The 18,777-nt window shown below is 32.0% G+C and overlaps 2 protein-coding genes across 2 annotated transcripts in view; both read right to left on the reverse strand.

The window, feature by feature from the left end:
* Window positions 1-18,390, reverse strand: part of LOC124353794 (probable RNA helicase armi) — a 48,406-nt gene extending 30,016 nt beyond the window's left edge. Inside the window, 5 exon segments of the mRNA XM_046803790.1 lie at window positions 140-351; window positions 5,188-5,315; window positions 6,482-6,914; window positions 12,547-12,832; window positions 17,983-18,390. Of these exon segments, the coding sequence (XP_046659746.1) occupies window positions 140-351; window positions 5,188-5,315; window positions 6,482-6,888 (747 nt within the window). The 5' untranslated portion in view covers window positions 6,889-6,914; window positions 12,547-12,832; window positions 17,983-18,390.
* Window positions 15,964-17,972, reverse strand: LOC124353793 (centrosomal protein CCDC61-like). The gene has a single exon (XM_046803789.1). The coding sequence runs from the start codon at window positions 17,490-17,492 to the stop codon at window positions 16,212-16,214; it is 1,281 nt and encodes a 426-aa protein (XP_046659745.1). The 5' UTR covers window positions 17,493-17,972; the 3' UTR covers window positions 15,964-16,211.
* Window positions 18,391-18,777: the final 387 nt, after the last annotated feature.

Consider the following 18,777-nt stretch of genomic DNA (forward strand, 5'->3'; position numbering starts at 1 on the left):
ATGAATACAAATGTTATTGAAATCTTATTGATACAAATAGATCCTTTATGTAACTGTAAATGACTAATCCACTTACCCTATTTCTACAAAGTTAAAATGAACAAAAACACAAAGGATAAAAGATATTAAAATTGCTTACCTCATCACCAACTCTGGGTAGATACCCTGGCTCGCAGGCATCCTTGCCAAACACCACCTCACTGTCCATGATACCCTGACCTGTGTCACCATTCCAGTGTGACACCCGGCCATCACGCTGTTGTGATCGCAATGGTGTCACACGCTCTATGACGAGAAGCGTGTCCGCAACTTCCTCTGTTTGTACGAGAGACTGTAGTACCAACCAGTCCCCTGCAAATATTATGTGTTTCAATTGTAACATTATTGTGGGTTTGTGTGAGGTACCTTTCTTTTTTTTAATGTTTCAATGTTTTTTTTCTTTTTCATAGTATCAAACTGAGAACCTATAATGAACCTTTTTATTTGTAGAAATTAAAGGAAAGTGCATGAAATGAGTTCAGGTCAGAATAATTCTCCTAATTATTAAAGTTATATTGTTTTTTTTTTATCTATGCCGTGATAGCAGGTGCATTGATATGGTAAAGAATTCCTTTCTCATTCACACCTTGATAAGAATTTCTGAACCATATCCCAAGTTATTTCAAGTAACTTATTGATATCTATAAGATCCATATCATTAACACTCAAGCTCAACTGGACATTTCAACATTTTCTTCAATTTGAGATATTGATGGGCATCTTGACAAAAAGAGTGAAGCACAAAAATGAGATAACAGATGACGCAGCGTATTTGGCACTTGGCAGGAGATTGGATTAACATTTTTCACTATACGTACTGTCACATCAATAGTTTTCAATGTACTGACATCGAACTGGTCTCATTGCGGAGGGGAGGAATCAGGCTACACGGCAGTGTAGCCAACATGCCAGAAAAATTGCTCTGGCCGTGAGAGCCTCAGTACACTTAATTCTTAATAACACAGCCTCTAGTATAGCATTTTAATGATGATATGCCACGTATCAATCAATATTCCTACTCCATTTTAATGCGAAAACCAGATGTACACTTGAATATTTTCATAACACTTTCACTTTAACCCTTTCAGGGCCAGGACCAAATATGAGATGTTGCAAAATTTTTTCACATATCATATCCGCTTGTGACTAGGCAAAAGTGCCAGGCTAAAATTGGCGATTTTGCAGTCTCTTAGATTAAAATTTATAACTTTACATAAAAATTAGAGAATGACCTAAAAGTTGCACCAAATTACTCGTATAGATATATACTATCAACAAAAAAATATATAGATGTAGTTTTAAGTAATTTAAATTTTTTTTTAAATAATGTTTTAATAGATTACATTACATAAAAAATTTATTTTTTTATATTTTTTTGTAAATAACTAAAAAAGGAAAAATAATTTTACTGTGGGAATCTATTTTATTATATTGTACATTTAGAAAGAAACAACCATACAAAATGTTGTGTTATTTCTCTCATAAATACATTTTTTATGACACATTTTGTATAAATACGCATAAGTGTACGCAACAAGTGATAAAGCAACTGACTCTTACACTGCAAGAAACTTAAAATAAATATTCACATTATGGATGTACCGGTAAACAGATGATTGTAGGATCCATAAACAGTTTAAATACAGTTAAAAACACTATTTACCAAGAAATATTTACACAATTTTATTTGAAATTTATTTACACTTTTTCTATTTACAAATATGCTACTTACAATTTCACTCCCGTGAGATCGCAAATTGTCAGTCATTGTAACTACTACACACAATAGCTAAGCACATAACTACTAACACTACTAATATTTACAACCACAAAATAAAATAATGAAGAAGAATCCAGCATACAATAGTACGATTACACTAAAGCATAAAGAATTAACAACAATAGATCGAGTCAGCTGATAATGTCACGTGACAATTATTACGAAATAAAAATGCATAGACCTCCAAAATAAAAATGATATTCATATTAATTATCTACAAATATACCAGGGAATAAAAAAACATAAAACTTTAATCATTTGACGTCGTATTTATTTAAGAAAACGATGAATATCAAGACGACTATATATTGCCGCCTGGCGATTTTCGCGTATGTCACCGACGGCAATATGCCGCCTGGCACTTTTCAGACGCGATCTATGGTGGCAATATATTGCCGCCTGGCCCGGAAAGGGTTAAGCTGTTTTCAACATCATAACAATTTTAGAGAAATATTTTTACACATGAGAAGCAAATTATCACAATATTATAGCACCTTAATTTGATATTACAAAAAAATTAGACAAGTGAAATTGTGTTCACACAATGATTAACAGTGACAAGGAATAACCTTCCCAGTTAATTGATGCAACTAACAGTTATTATAACATTGTAATTTTACCTATGGAGACTGATAGCCTCAGAAATGGATTTATCAGAGTAGGCTTTAGCATTTATGGATTCACCTCAACAGTAAATAGGAAATAAAAAAGTAACTGCATACAGGATGTGGCTTAACAACAGAGGGCATCACTGCCCCCTGAAGAAATACTAAATTTGGATATTAAGTTACATTTATGTAGATGGGAGATTTAAGTACATCATGCCGTTGCTGACTTTGTCAAGCTGTTTCTGTCTTGTTTCTGGAACTTTATAAGCAAATACCAAAGAACAGGTTAAGTGTTATGGGATAGACAGTGCTTATAAAAGCATTCTGGTAATGTATGTAATCTATGTTAATGGAGAATACGGGACACTCGCTGTTCATGCCATTGCTTTAACATAACGATTAGAAATGTTTAACAATAGTCAGCTTGTACTATAGTATACAGTTTATAATAATAAATTATAATGTGCGACGGTACAATAAAATGATCATAATAAATGTCCCCTATTATTTTACGTAGCTGATTTATACACTCACTTCCAGCATAAGTTTGGTGAATTCCAAGAGACTGGAAATTGTCCTGTCTCAGCCATAAAGTCAAATTCCATGAGTTGCCTCTCTTAAGTATTTATTTATTAAAATAGTCATCACGCCAATAACTCTTTGTAAATAGTAATTTTAACCCTTCGCGCTGTTGAAAAATATAACCGCCAATTTTTACTTTGCTTAAAACGCTGTTGACAAATATATTCGCTGTTAAACATTGAGTTTATTAGTAGGAGTAAGTAGTTCCCAGTTTTGCCGGTGGAGTGCATCAGCTGCTGGAGCATAAATCCCTCAATAGAAAAACACAGTAATGGTTGTCCCCGCCTCCCGGTTGTTCTCCAAGCTGCAAAAAGGCGGCGCACTACCCATGCCACTGCCTGTTTTGCCAGACACTAGCGCTACTGATGAACTAACTCGCCGGTTTAGTTTGTTCGCGAACTGTGAGTGGAACTGTTGTGCATACGTTGTCAAATTGGTATTTGACATATTGGGAAGATGTGTTGTGTGTACACGCAATGGTTTACACAAGGAGACCATTTACGTGTGCGAGACATGCACCGCCCGGCCGAACCTGCACCCGGATACATGTTTCAAGACGTACCACACGTTGACGTTACCTTGAACACCGTGATGGCTAATTTTAGATCTTTTTATACCAATTAATGTTTTATTTTAACTATACTATACATATAATATACTATAATATTATACACGATAGTAAAATTTTGTTCAACATTTCTTTAAATTTTGTGTATTTATATTGTTTTATAAAGTTAAATAAACATATTAAAAAAATTATACTTTTTTCGTTCCCAAAAGTCTTTTTATATGGTAACAAACTCAAAAACAACATTAGCGTTGAATTTATGGAAAAAAAGATTTTGAGGTATATGTAGCGTTTGGGTATGGTGCGTCCCAAATTGCCGTAGCGCGGGAAGTGTTAATATATTATACAACCCACCTATTGTTTTGTATTAATTTTCAGAGAAGAGTAAGCTTGTAAATGCTTTACTCAACTGGTGAAGCATTTTTTCCTTAATTAATTAATCCTAGCTTAGAGCTGACTAGTTTGGGGTCTGTGTCAGACGGGTTCGTGTCTGCCAAGATTTTGTGGTATCTTTATTGTTTACTCTCACCTTTCATTTATTCTACTGGAGAGTGAGCCACACTATAGGATTCAGTGATCGAGAGGAAGAATTGACATTACACAAGTAAAGAGAAGTTTTTATTTTGAAATTATTGGGGGACTTTGTAACATTAAAGAGCAAGTATTCATGGTTAGGAATAAGATTTGAATTATGACTATGTTTGAAGAGTGAAATTAGAACGTTTAATCAGACCAGAGTCAATTTTAATTCAGGCCGACAGCGAGTAGCGGCACTCTGATGCCTCGGCATCTCGCGTTCCGTGCATTGTTCCAGTTAAATGCATCTATCTAGCTTACTATTTAATTAATTGATTGGTTTGAAATGGAGGTTTCTTGCAGAAAAAGAAGTTACTAGTTTGAAACTATAAAGTAAAAAAAAATGTTTATCAAACTACAAGTACTAAAGGGCTGTTTATTGTATATAATTTTACTAATAGTAATAATGAGCTCAGGAAAAGGTCACAATTTACATAGGACAAATAAATTATACATACATATGAAACTTTCTTTATAAAGAAAATACGCTTGATACGTATAGCTAGAATTGTCATCAGAATATTGTAGTAATATTGTAACATAAAAAATTGTAAAATATGTGTTTGTGAACAACAAATGTTAAAATGTGTGTAAAATGTAAAAAGTGGTAGAGAACAAAACTTGCATATGAATATTCATAGGAAATGAAAAGTTGGTGGACTATCATCTACAAAAGGTTTGGTGAATAATATTAATGTAAAAGTTAAGAAAATCTGTTCTGCAATTCAGCTGTTATCTAATATTACAATAAATTTTTCTTTATGAAAATTATTTCAGAATGCCATTATATCAATCATGATTACATGAAAAATGCTGTAATCTATTGGTTGGTAAATTGAACACAAGATTATTGTGGAGATGTCAGATTATGGTATGAAAAAATAATAAATTAGGATACTATATTAAAGAATCGGGAAAGTTTTTATATAAATAAAATTGTTAAAATTATGAAAATTCGTATTTTTTTACATAAAAAAATGTATTTAGTTGTAAAACACCTTGTGTACTACTTTGATAAGTCTGGATGAACAAACCTTCAACAGGAAGGAAGTCAACATGTACAGAGTCAATACAGAATTGCAGGTTCCCCGCCAGAACAGTCCGGCCTTCTCGTCCTGTCACCTTGGCTATTACGTGTTTGTACGCAGTTTCACATTCTTCCCTGCAGAACATAACGTATCAATTTATTATAACTGAAGACTTAACATATCTTTCTTTCTTAATTTTTTTAAAGTTTGTGAAAACTTCCAATAAATTTTAGAGTGAAAAAGCAATCCTTTAATGTTATTGTTTTCCAGTTACATATTTCAGGATTTTTTAATTAAATTTGCAAGTGCATAACAATATATAATTATTGGAAGAGTTACATGAAAAATACACATACAAGTATACACTGAAGAAATAAGCCTTCATCAACACGTTCACCCCATTGGGTACACACTGGTCTTTCGTAAAGCGTGTCATGCTACCGATGAGGTACACTTTGCTATGCATTACATTATTGCATTTCTATTATCTGCTTGTCTTAGTTGTTTGTTAAATTTGATCCTGCGCTTAAATAAATACCTTGGACTATTGTGTACTCTATTGGGCGCACAATCGCTTAAGTTTTTAGGTACCCCTTGGTTTACACAATAGATTTAACAATGTTACACAGAGATACATTGAAAAACATACTAAAATAATTTTTTGTGTGTAAAATTGCAAAGCCTACATATTTTTTTCGTTATACTTAGACGTTTAACGTTAAAGAAACAATAACGGATTTTTGCCATTATTATTGAAAATTTCAAAAGCATATATAAAAATCTGGAAATTAGCCATCGTTGTGAACATGTTAAAATTGTTTAGACATAACAAAATTAATAGTTTTAATATTTAATTAAAACAATTATCTGAATTCCAGCTGTTAATAGAATGCAAAATCCAAGCCTCTTCTGACCGAATTACAACAACACACTTCTAGTGCTACTGAGTTGAATTATTTCCACATATTTCAATTTCTACTCTATTTCACATTTGGTGGGATAGTATATTTTTTTGCACACTTACACATTCTAAAACAGAATAGTAAGTTATATCACACAGCATAAGCACTCTTTACATCTAACTGAAGAAGGAATGAATTTGTTAACATCATCATTGGTAGAGCAAAGACAGTGGTGAACAAACCACACGATAAAAAATTTCTTTATTTTACGCACAATCCTTAAAAAGTGCTGAACACTGAAAACACAAAGTAATAAGTGCAAACACTTTTTTTTCCTTCCTGAGGGAAAAGGACAGTTTGTCCCCGCGCTTAGTCCTAAAAGGATCTTTAACACTTACTTCACGACTGTCTTGTCCAAATCTGTTTCTTCCTCGGCATTCTTATTGTCCCAAGACTCATTCTCGATGTACAGTATCCTCTTGACAACCCAATTGCTGAACTCTGATGTCTTGAAAGCAAGATACACAACCTGATCCCCAACCTTCAACGCTTCCAGGCCGTCTTTACGCTGGAAGTACAGCTTGTTTGTGATGTCCTCGGGGTTACTGATATAGCCATGAGTGTCAAACAATTCAGCAATTACTCCCACCCTGTGTTGGCATGATACTCCATCTTTCTCCGCATCAGTATTGATATCTAACTCAACTTCATCTGGCTCAGTCTCATCTTCAGCATCCAGAACGGCAGCAATTGCATCTGCATCCACCTGCGGTTCAGCACTGACCAACCCGATCAGTTGGCCCATTCGGCTAAAGGCAGACCACATTGTCGCTGAAATATTAAACCAGAATATTACAAAAAATTCCACAACAGTTGATCAAATGTTAATAAACACAGTATTTTTTAACAGATTCACTATTAAGATCATTAAAAAACTAGCAATAAACCTCTTACATTGTATAAGAAAGATTACTATTCCTACCATATTCCTCAATTCATCATCTTTCACCATTCCATTCCACATTTCTAGAAATATAAATATTTTTACCCATTCCTTCAACAGCCAACAAACAAACAAAATTTGTGCCAGTCTTTTCTCCCATTATAACTATATTATTAGGTATACACCATCTTTTCCAAAACTTTCATTGGTATTTTGTTATTATCCGAATGCCACTATTTTTTGAAGTTTTTCTTACCAGGGACCTAAAAAATTACATTATTGGAAAGAAACAGACTTTATTTTATTTATTGTGAAAACTACATGTCATTATGACAAACAGTTCTTTTTTGTGCTCGCCAAGAGAGATAATCTGGCATGTGATCTGATGTCGGGAAAGTATTGATCGGAAATGCCCCTGATCATCAGAGCAGACTACAGTGGCGCCTGGTGCCACCCGCACTTCTGGTGAAAAAAGAAATCATCCCTCGAGATGGTACCCAAATTCAAGCTCAGACCACGTGAACACTCGTAAGGTAAATTTTAACTTTAGTACTACTAATAAAAAATTCATGATAACCTAATCTTAATCAACCCTTAGAGAATAATAATAAATAATATATAGAGACAGACCTCCTTCTCGCCGACGTCGACTTTAAGGAAGAACAAGAACCGATTGTCATACTACAAGTAATTTTCACAGTAAGTCAAATAGTCTGTTCTTTCGAATAATGTAGTTTTATCAGACCCACGGTAAGAAAAACTCTTCCGAACATAGTGGCCTACGGATAATACCAAAGTACCCTCTCTCTTGCCATTAACTTACTGGTGTTATTTTAATAAGATTACATTAATATCATTCCAATCACTAGAGTTTCATAGTGGCATTAAGAATAAAGTTGGCCTCTTAGACAACTATATCACACCAGACTGAATGGTATTGCAAACATGTTGGGTTTTTGTCAACTTTATCTCACCAGTCTCAGGACAATAATTCACTGGTTTTACCAACAGTACTTATATTTTCCCACCTTCAAGGCTTTGGTGCGACTAACTTTGCTGGCAACACTACATTGCCTTCCCCTTTTCTTCCAATATCCAAAATGATATAAATCCTATATATGTTTAATAATACAATGTTATCATACCATGGTTATGAAGATATACATATTCAATTCAAATATATTAGATCAATTATATAACTTATAAAAAAAACTAAAATCTTGTATTAAATCAAGTCAATATTTCAATTTCATGTTGGATTCTACTAGCAAATGTAAAAGCGTTTCGACTTTGATATGCTAACTAGAGTAAACATATTTTTGAAACCTCAAGATGAGATAATAAAGTTGGTAGTCCCACAACTGTTTAAGAATCACTTTAAAGGTTCAAGGTAATTAATTCATTATTGCAATAAATCAGCATTTTGGACGTTAATAACATGAAATTGATAATACTATTTGATTAATAACTTAAATATGTGGAGATTGTACCTAATAATACTTTAAATAAGTAAATATTTTGTATGCAGAGTAATGTCATCTCTTGTTATTTTTAATTAAAATTAAAATAAGTCCTCGCTTCAGCACACATTGCTTTCCTGAGGATTTTGTATCTTAATAGATATCACTACAATGATTCAATCTAAATTTAAATAATATATGGATTAACCGTTTCAGTGCCAAGTACTTTCAACAGGTCACTTCTCTCAGAACCAAGCACTCTTTTGGTGTTTGTATAGTGTTCCGTAAAATAATTTGTAACTTAAACAAAAAAAAAACATGAGATGATATTTTTATTATGTAAGGGAGAAAGTAGGCTTGTAATATTTATTTGAATAAATACAAATTTATGTTTAATTTATATTGAATTTTTATGTTTTTTAAACATAAAATTTTTAAATAAAAAAGAGGAGAAAAGTAGGATATGACTTAAAGTATTTATTTGGGTGATAAAATCTGTTGAAATGTTTAAATTAAAAAATTACACACCAAAATATTTGTTTTTTAAAATATTTTTACGTGTTGATTTTAATATATTTGTATAACACTTTTTTATTGTTCTCTACATAAGTGGGAACTTACCAAGTTTAACAGACTGATAAATTTTTAAATAGATGATCTAGTCGGCCCTTGGCACTTTTTAGAAATACCCCCAGGAATCAAGAATCAAGAATCAAGAACTTTATTAGTCATTAGACATACAATGATACATTAGACTTCGTCATTTATAAAATTACTATTTAGCAGCTATTACATAAATACTTCTAGTTCATTAATCAATTTAATATAGTAGTTAAGTCATATTTAATAAATAAATTGTCTGCACATATAATGAAAAATATCATAACCAAGTATAAAAATTAACAAATTTGAGTTAACAGTAGATAAATATGTACAGCATAAGAAGACGTCTATGTAATAATTCACAGCAACATTAAATACTGAATTATATCAGTAATAATAATATAAATAATTAACAATTAACAAACAACACGAATCGACAATATATGATTTTTAAAAAGTTAACTTTATACAATACATAATAAACAAGTACAACAATAAAAAAGAGTAAAAAGCAATATATACATACTTATTCAGATCTGGTCTGCATTTAGCTATCAAATATTGTATGTAATTGACGAGCTTCATTTAATAGGAAACCATTAACCTTGTGAAATATATTTTGATTGTGGCAGTTTGTTTTAAATAGTATTTTTCTTGTAATATCTTTCAAATTCAAATGGTTTTTTGTCAGAATACAAACTATGTATATAAACAACGTCATATTATAAATAATCTATAGCTTACTTTAAAATATCCTTACTTCTTATCACAGTTAAAAATTCATCAACAGTGTACAAACATGAATCTACTAACATTTTCTTTACAACATTTTTAAAATTTGATCTGTTTTTAATACCTTGATATGATTGGGCAAAGCATTGTAATATTTGATTCCCTGATATCTAAAACTGGCTTGAGTGCTAGCAAAGTTACATTTTGGGTACAACTACATTATTTCTATTACGAGTACTATAACTATGAACATCACATGATTAATAAATAATGATAAATTATCTCTGACATATAACAAAACATTTAATACATAAATAGACGGCAATGTTAATACACCTAATTTTACAAACAGTGGTTTACAGTGCTCACGACTCTGGACATTACATATAAAGCCTGACTGCTCTTTTTTTGTAACACAAACAGTTTATTCGCAATCTGAGATTGGCCCCACAAAGTTACTCCATATGTTAAGAAACTATGAATATAGGCATAGTACAATAAAAAGCATGTGTTTAGCAGAAATTGTTCCATTAAGGGGATCTTATAAGAAAAAATACCTCGGGAAATTCTAGAAGCTACATAATCAATATGAGTTTTGCCATTTAAGATTGGATTGTATAAAAATGCCAAGAAACTTAAGACTTAAGTCCTCATTATCACTAGCCTATTAGAAAAGGTAATATGTAAATCTTTGAATTTTTTTATCATTTACACAGAGCTTATTTGCTGCACACCAATCATCTACAATTGAGGTCTTAACACTAAGTAGCTCATTACATTCATTCCTCCGTTTTTGCGCAGACCTTAAGACCCAAGTCATCAGCAAACAAATACGTACTAACATAATTGTCATTGAGATTAAAAGGCAAGTCATTTATATACAAAATAAATAGAGTAGGTCCTAAAATGGATCCCTGAGGAACACCTAGCTTAACAGGCCTAGTTTCTGACATAGAGCCATTTAAATATACATATTGACACCTATTTGAGAGATATGAGTTAAAAAAACTGACACAAAGTTGACTAAAACCATAAGACCTAAGTTTATTTAATAGAATATGATGATTTACAGTATCAAAGGCTCTGGATAAGTCATAAGATCTGAACTTGACAGATTTTTTTAGTTCCAAACCATCAAAGCAATCATTTATGAAGGACTGGACTGCGCCAATGGTAACACCGCTCAGCTCGAAACCCAAATTGACAAGTGCTGAGTAAATTATTGGTTTCGAGATAGCAAACCAACTGCTTCTGAACTAGCCGCTCCAACACCTTTGACACTGCTGTAACAATAGTTCTAGGCCTATAATTACAAGTTTGGGTCCTTTGGGCCCCTCTTATGTACTGGAATCACTTTGTTTATCTTTAGTACATCAGGAAAAATACCTGTCCTAACACTTTCAATTAAATAAATAAGTTAGAATTTCACAGATTGAGTTGGCAGCCATTTTCAGAATAGGAGCACTTATACCATAACAAATCGAGACATGTGCTATTAAACTTAAAACTAAGGATAGCTGCCATGAACATCTTCCACTTTAAAATTCATTCAGGCAAAAGCTTACTGTAGAGTTCCACTGAGCACAGTGCTTACCAAGGTAGAAAGAATAGTCATTATTGCTAGGTGGAATACTTTTGCAAGTCTCCAAAACTGAGCCAACAAAATATGAATTAAAACTATCAGGTTCCAGTACATGAGATGAGTTAGATGACATACTATTAGCCCTGATTGATTTATTAATAATGCTCCAAGCAGCTTTACTTTTGTTTGTTGCTTATCAAGTAAAGTGTTTATTAAAGTCAAGCTTTGCTTTTTTTATTTCATTTCTGTAAACATTTTTAAGATTTCTATATTTATTTCTAATATCAATATTTTTCTCATTGCTTGTGTTTTTTATAATATAATAAAGTCTATCAAGCTCCTGCTTTGTCTTATTTAGACCTTCATGATACCAGGCAACATTTACTTGTTTAGATTTAGATTTCTTATTTTTTAAAGGCATAGCACAGTTCAGAGCCAATAAGAACTTTCTAAAAATAACTTAAACTTAAGTTAACATTTGACTTAATAACATAAATATCATTCCAATTAGTGAGACCTAGGTAAGACGTTAAAAAGTGAGGAGCCCAAAGTAGAAATGGGTCTAACAATAAACATTTGTGGTATAAATCCTAGACATTACATTGTCTAAAGTAGCTTTTGAAGAGGATGGCCATAATGGTCTGAAGCACCAGTGTGAATGACTGTAGATTTTCCCTTATCTTGATGAATAGTCGTCAGCAGATTATCAATACAACTACCCTTTGTTGCATCTCCTCCAAGGGTAGGTCTTGTAACTTCAGCAACAGTAATATTTAGTCCAAAAACTGTCAATGAGGTTGAATAGTACTTTGGCCTCTGAGTCATTTCTGTTAAGAAAATTGACATTGAAGTCACCCACAAAGACTATATTTACATTTATTATAATGCGAATTCAGGACGATCTCATCGGCTCTTGGCACTCAAAGGTTAATTTTATTTTTTGTTTTATTAATTCAAACTAATTTAATTCAAAGATAATCAGAATAATAATAAAAGTTTTCTTGTCTAGGTGTTGCATTTAAAATAACATTACAGTTACCCACATAAATCAAGCTGAGTTAATCGATGTTAAACGGATTTAATAAGTCTTATATATGTACAGCTTTGAAAACTTGTTCTAGTTATAATAAATATACAACTTACCGATCCTGTTACTGTCCGATGTAATGGTCGATAGACGGATACTTCCACGCAGTATTCTGTAAGTAATCGAGCTCTTTCCTCAAGTTCTTCAGCCTCTTTAAGTGAGCCTCCTTTTCTATCTGGACAATGTTCTTCTCAATAGCCTCTTCAAACTTCAGCCTGCTCAGGACGGTTGAACACGTGTTGTTGAGGTTGGAGTTTAAAGATGACCCCTGGGCTTCACTTTGGCTCGGAGACGACAGTACAGTCTTTGGTAGTGTATTCATTGGTGCCATAATGCCATTCCCTACAAGAAATGTTGATTTAAACTACATCATTATTATCATTCAATAGTATCCAACCATTAAAAAATGTATACAAGATTAATTTGTACAAGGGAATTTTAAAAAGTAGACTAATAACTCCTCTACTAACGTTTAGTTTAGGATATTGAACTCAATTTGGTTTAATCCTAATTTACAAATATTTTTTACTTTCTATTCTAACAATGAATAGCCTAATATTTAATGAATTAAAATAGAGGAAATTTGGAAAGCTCATGTGTACTTTGTAATAACACTGTAGTTATATTGATTACAATGCGCTAAAGTATGGCTGCTTTGTTTGAAATGTTTAATGCTGAAACAATAAATTTAAACATACGAATTTGTTTGGTTTAAAGAGTCAGGTGTAGAAAAACTACCTGGAATTTTACTCCATAAGAGCATTCAACTTCAAACACTTTTACTTTTGGACTTAATATTATAGGCAGTTTTGTTTTTAAGATATAACTAATATGTATCCAAATACTTTTCACTTTTTCTTGTAAAGTGTACACTTTAAAAGTCATTAGTCATTTATTAGCACATTCAATTTTACACTATTACAAAAAGTAATACAAAACAGGTGCCTTGTCATAATATAAACTTACCAACGAAATAACTAAAAAAAAAAAATTATAACTACTAAACATTAAACTATAACTACTAGACATTAAAGTGTTTGTGGTTCAACATTAGACCTAAAATCAAAATGGCTCTTAAATCAAATGGTAGCCATTAAATAAATATCAAATACTGTAGTTGTAGAATTTGCTGAGCATTAACAATGAAGGGGAATAGTGCTCTATAGTGAGAAATAATTTTAAAATATTTTGTAAATAGGTAATTGATAGCTATAATAAGTGGATGCCCATAAAGTAAAATGTTTAGGAATAAAAGTTAACAATATGAAAAATTGTTTTATTACACACATTGGAAAGGTATATTTATAAGCTATTTTTCTTTATGGTAACTATTCAAATCAAGGCAATTACTACTAATATAAGTTTTTCAGCCTACAATCTCAGAATTTTTCAACGTGCAATTTACACCAATGGTTTACTCCAGCATATAATTCGGTGAAAGACATCATTCTATTGTCTGTTTTCACAATTTATTAATATGCTCCACCCAAGTCTCATCCCCAGTTAAACGATACTATTGACAACTTTCTTACAATTTTTATTGTAAACTTAGAGGAAGGCCATCTCAGTGTCCATTCTTTGTGGTCTTCTATTAGGACTTTTAGAACCTGTATTAAATTTGTGGTAACCAAACTTTTCCATAACATTTCAATTAAGAAAACTCCAAGAAATTTGTAGAAAATGTTTCAAAAGTTCTGTAGTAGAATGATTTCCACTAAATTTGTTGTAGATTTTCATTAGTCACAAGGCTAGGTCAACCACTCACTCATCAGGAATATATTGGTGCGTCCATTTTTTAATTTAATACACCATTGACTTACTTGACTTTCACTGTTATTCATTTTCCATATACATCACAATTTGTTTATAAATTTCAATTGGTTTGCAGTTTTTTCCAAACAAAAACCAAACCACAGAACGCACTGCACATGTGTTGGGATTTTCTAATACAACACACATTTTTACAAGACACAAAGAGCAAAATAGGAAGGACACAATCCACGTGCTATCACAGACGGTGGACTTAGCTCAACCCACGGCCACGATAGGCCAAAAACGTTGGTTTCTTTTTGAACACCCCTTGTACATATATAACATGACACCAAATCACAATTCATCAGGATTTGGAACTTTGGAATGAAGCATAAAGAGTTAATTATAAATCAGCCTATCCCTTCTTCTGTATGTTAACTTTTTAACACGTTCAATGTGGATGACACATAAGTATGTCTTCTAGGTTCCTCGCCATTTGCTGATGACGGGTAAGTAAATCTGAATACTCAAATAGGTATTTAAAATGTAGGTTTATAAAAATATTAGTAATACTTGTTAAATAATCCTCTTTTCCGCTATCTTGTCCTCAAAACTGTCGATCAATTTAAACTCTTGACGTTGGTTTACTCTGAAAAGCTGTTGTACACTGATAGGTGCTTGAAACAAAAGGCATTTTTATTTATTTACTTATTTCAGAAAATTTATCTAGCTTTATAGAAAGTGAAAATATTATACCTGATTATCGGTACATCCATCCCATTAACGACACTAAATATTGAACTTTGACGTCTTTACACTATTTGCACATGCATGAAATACGTATACATTTTTGGTCATAGCTGCATAACTACATAAAAAATTTTTTTAAAGTGTTGTTTATTAGGTCAGTACAACATACTTAAGTTTCCGCTCACTGCACACATATATGCCAGTGGCTGTTGTCATGTATTGTCAGAAATAAGATTGTCACCCCCAAATAATTAAGTGTATTTATGATGAGATACTAAGGCCCAAAACTAATGTGGGTAGAATTACTTTAAATCTGGGAATTTATATATCAATCTGTCAATGACTGGGACTCTACTTTGAAAAACTCCCCATTGTTGCTCAGTAATATCCCTGGAATTTTGAGTGTTAAGTAGATATTCAGTTAAAAATTTTCAATCACATTTACTAAAAATTTATGTGTGGAGTAAAAATAGTTTTTATGAATTTTCAGCAATTCCATAATAGTTCTTAATCAATGATAAAAATGAAGAACACAGCGGTTTTTAGTTTGAATTTACATTGATCTGCACAAATAGGCTATGTGAAAAAGTGTTTTCCAAAATTATAGGTATCAATTGTGTAAGCAACAGGTAATTTTAGAATGCACAAAAAATGTTCAATGTTTCTATTAAAATTGATCGATATGAATTTATGTTCAGTGGCTGGATAAACCTAAATGTTCTGAAAATTAGACTCATTAATTAGCAAGAAAATAAGACAAGACACACTGCAGGCTTACTGATTAAAAACCTAAATAACTTTTTGTAAGTCAACTCCACTTGTACAAGTATGTTACATGTTGCAGTGTTAGCTTATCAGAATATTATGTAGGTGAACATAAATTACTCTCCAATTGCACAGATTGAATGTTTAGTTTTAGATAATTTATGACTAACTTACATAAGCTATTAAAAAGAATGTAGACATAAAACTCAAATTAATAAATTTTATTATAGCTTAATAATTTTAAAATTTTTATTAAAACATAATAAACAAGACCTCCAAACAATGTATGTTAACTTGCAATATACTATGGCTAGCAGCAATAGAAATATACCTAGTATATAGCAATAAGAGCAGCAATATAGTTCTGCAAATTTTCAATAACTGTTGCAGTCAAACGATTCAAAAAATGTATTAAAATTATTACAGAATACAAAAATGTATGTAGATCAGGTAATCAATTAAGAACTATACCGCTAATCAAATCCTCCAGACTTTGAATTCTCTTAATTAATTTTTCTTTGTCTCGTCCTCTTTTTAAATTTTTATTTTTTCCTGAACGATTAAATGCTCTCAAGAATTTTGTATCCAAACAATTTCTGCATCCACACTTACTCAAACCAGAGTTGTGTGACAGTTCTGAAAATGTTGGCGAAGAAGCTCGAAATCTTGGTGATAGCTTGTATTGAAATCTTTGCTTTGGCTTTCCTAAGTCTCTTCTGTCAACTACAGGTTCTTCTTCACTTGAGCTACGACCAAGTTCAGGAGAACTTGCAGACCATATTTTTCTGTTTGTTGCTCTTTTTGGCTGAAAAGGCTTCACAAAGCAGTGATCCAAGCTTCTATTTCTAGGAGGTGATGGAGACTGAGCTTTTTGATTTTGTCTCCTTTTAAAAGGCGATTCAAATTGGAAAGCTCTTAATTGAGATCTTAAAAATCTTTCAGTTTTGAAAGCTTCCTCTAATTGAACTGACAACTGAGAATTTTCACGCCTTAATTTATCCGTGTTTTCACGTTCAATTTTTAATTTGTTCTCTAGACTATACAATGATTTGAACAAAATATCCATTTCTTTACGTGTGTACTTTCCTACTTGTACACTGTTAACCTTCTTTATTTGTTCCTTTAACATAATATTTTCAGTAGTCACATCAACTACCTTTTTTTGTAATGAGTCAATCTGACTTGTGATTTCTTCCACGTTATTGCTACTTAATTGACTCTCTAGAAAAACAACTTGTTTCTCTAATCTTTGGATGGTTTCTTGTAAAATCTTAGGATCTGGTGGACCAGCATACTCCAGTGCCAAAGGATAATGTATTCTGTCATATTCCACAGTATAAGTAACAATAAGGTATCGTCTGTTGTTAGATGATGAAAACATCTGGGATGAATGAGAAGTACCGGTAGTAAAACCCTGAGAATGAGAACTTCCTCTATTTCTCAACATTTCTAAATCTTCAAGTGTAAGTAAATCAAGTGAAACACATTGGCTTGAATTAAGAAGAGCAGATTTGAGCATTGAGAGAAAAGTATCATATCGCTTAAAGTTTCCAGTCTTCTGAGTGAGATTTTCAATATACGCTGCATCATACAAACCTTGCCATTCTTCCAAAGACTTTTTGTCAGTAATCTTGAGTTCAATGGTTCCAGTGCGATGTTTCACAGAGCTCAAACTTACAAGATATTCTTTCCCTCTGAACTTATATACAGTTGTTACATTTGTGAGTGTATTCATGATTAAGCCCCAATTTACAAGTATTCTAAATGAAAAGTCCTTGTGGGGAAACCAATTAAATTTAATAAAAAAACTTAATTAACTTACTTTACAAAGCTTTGCTGGCAAAGACATGTAGGCTCTAAGAGGTTATGTTTATAAATGTTATGAAACAGTAGTTTCCTTTAGGCTACATTAGTTTTTAAGTGACTCTATTAAAATAGCATGACAGTCAACAAATCTTATAATCAGTAAACCTTAATTTATACGAGTAGAGGCAAGTCTAGCTGATGGTAATATTGTAACTTGCCCCAGGCCTACTTAAATTTTTCACCAATATTTTGAACTAGGCCTAGATAGTCTATAAACTGTTTAATGTTCATTTTAGTAAACTATAATCCGTTTGAAGTCCTTTATACAAATATTTACTAAATTATGCCTACATTTTAATGGGACAAGTTTATACATAAACGTACATAACCTCATTTAAATAAAGGGTATTGACACTTACCCAATGAAGAAATTTTTCCCATATGTACGAGTGACAGGCTTTGGTTTGTAATTCTTTTTAAAAATATGGGTAAATACTAACACGGGTAAATACTAACACAACAAAGTTGGAGTTCATATGTATTTGAACTGGTTTTCTAAACAATCATTATGAACACAATCATAACATTACTCAATGGATAAAAATTCCCGAAGTCTGATTCCGACTGAGTAGGTGTAGACTAATAATAGTACTAATTTCTAATTTGAAAATGAACAAAAACTCAAGGAAGAAGTACCAAGGATCATTACACACTTCAACCCAAACCATTCAATAATCCCATTTATCATAGAGATCTACCATAACTCGCTAAAAGACTAAACGAACTTTAGCTTTAGCGACTAGCGGAGTGGCGCCAATGGCATCAAGGGTATCATCCGACCGACATCCATCTCATCCAACCATGAAACTATACAAAATGAAAAAAAATAGGAAACGTTCCATTACTAGATGTAAACACAACGTAGAATCTGATGGAAACGAAAAACGAGTAGAATAATAGAGAAAGATAATTCTTATGTCTCAGGGAAATGCATTTAATTATTAGATCATTAATTAAAGGTTATTAACTTCGTACATTATTATGGTCAGTTAACCAGTCTCTTCCATGCACAATTTTATCTGGCACTGAGTATAGTAAGTATGCGAATGCGAATAACAAAAGACTAAACTGGTTTTTCAATTAATTATTGTGTGGATTATAACAGTTATGAGACGCCATTAATTTAACTAAACTGCTAATCTTTAAATTGAACA

The sequence above is a fragment of the Homalodisca vitripennis genome, chromosome 2 (assembly GCF_021130785.1).
Source record: "Homalodisca vitripennis isolate AUS2020 chromosome 2, UT_GWSS_2.1, whole genome shotgun sequence".
Lineage (NCBI taxonomy): Eukaryota > Metazoa > Arthropoda > Insecta > Hemiptera > Cicadellidae > Homalodisca > Homalodisca vitripennis.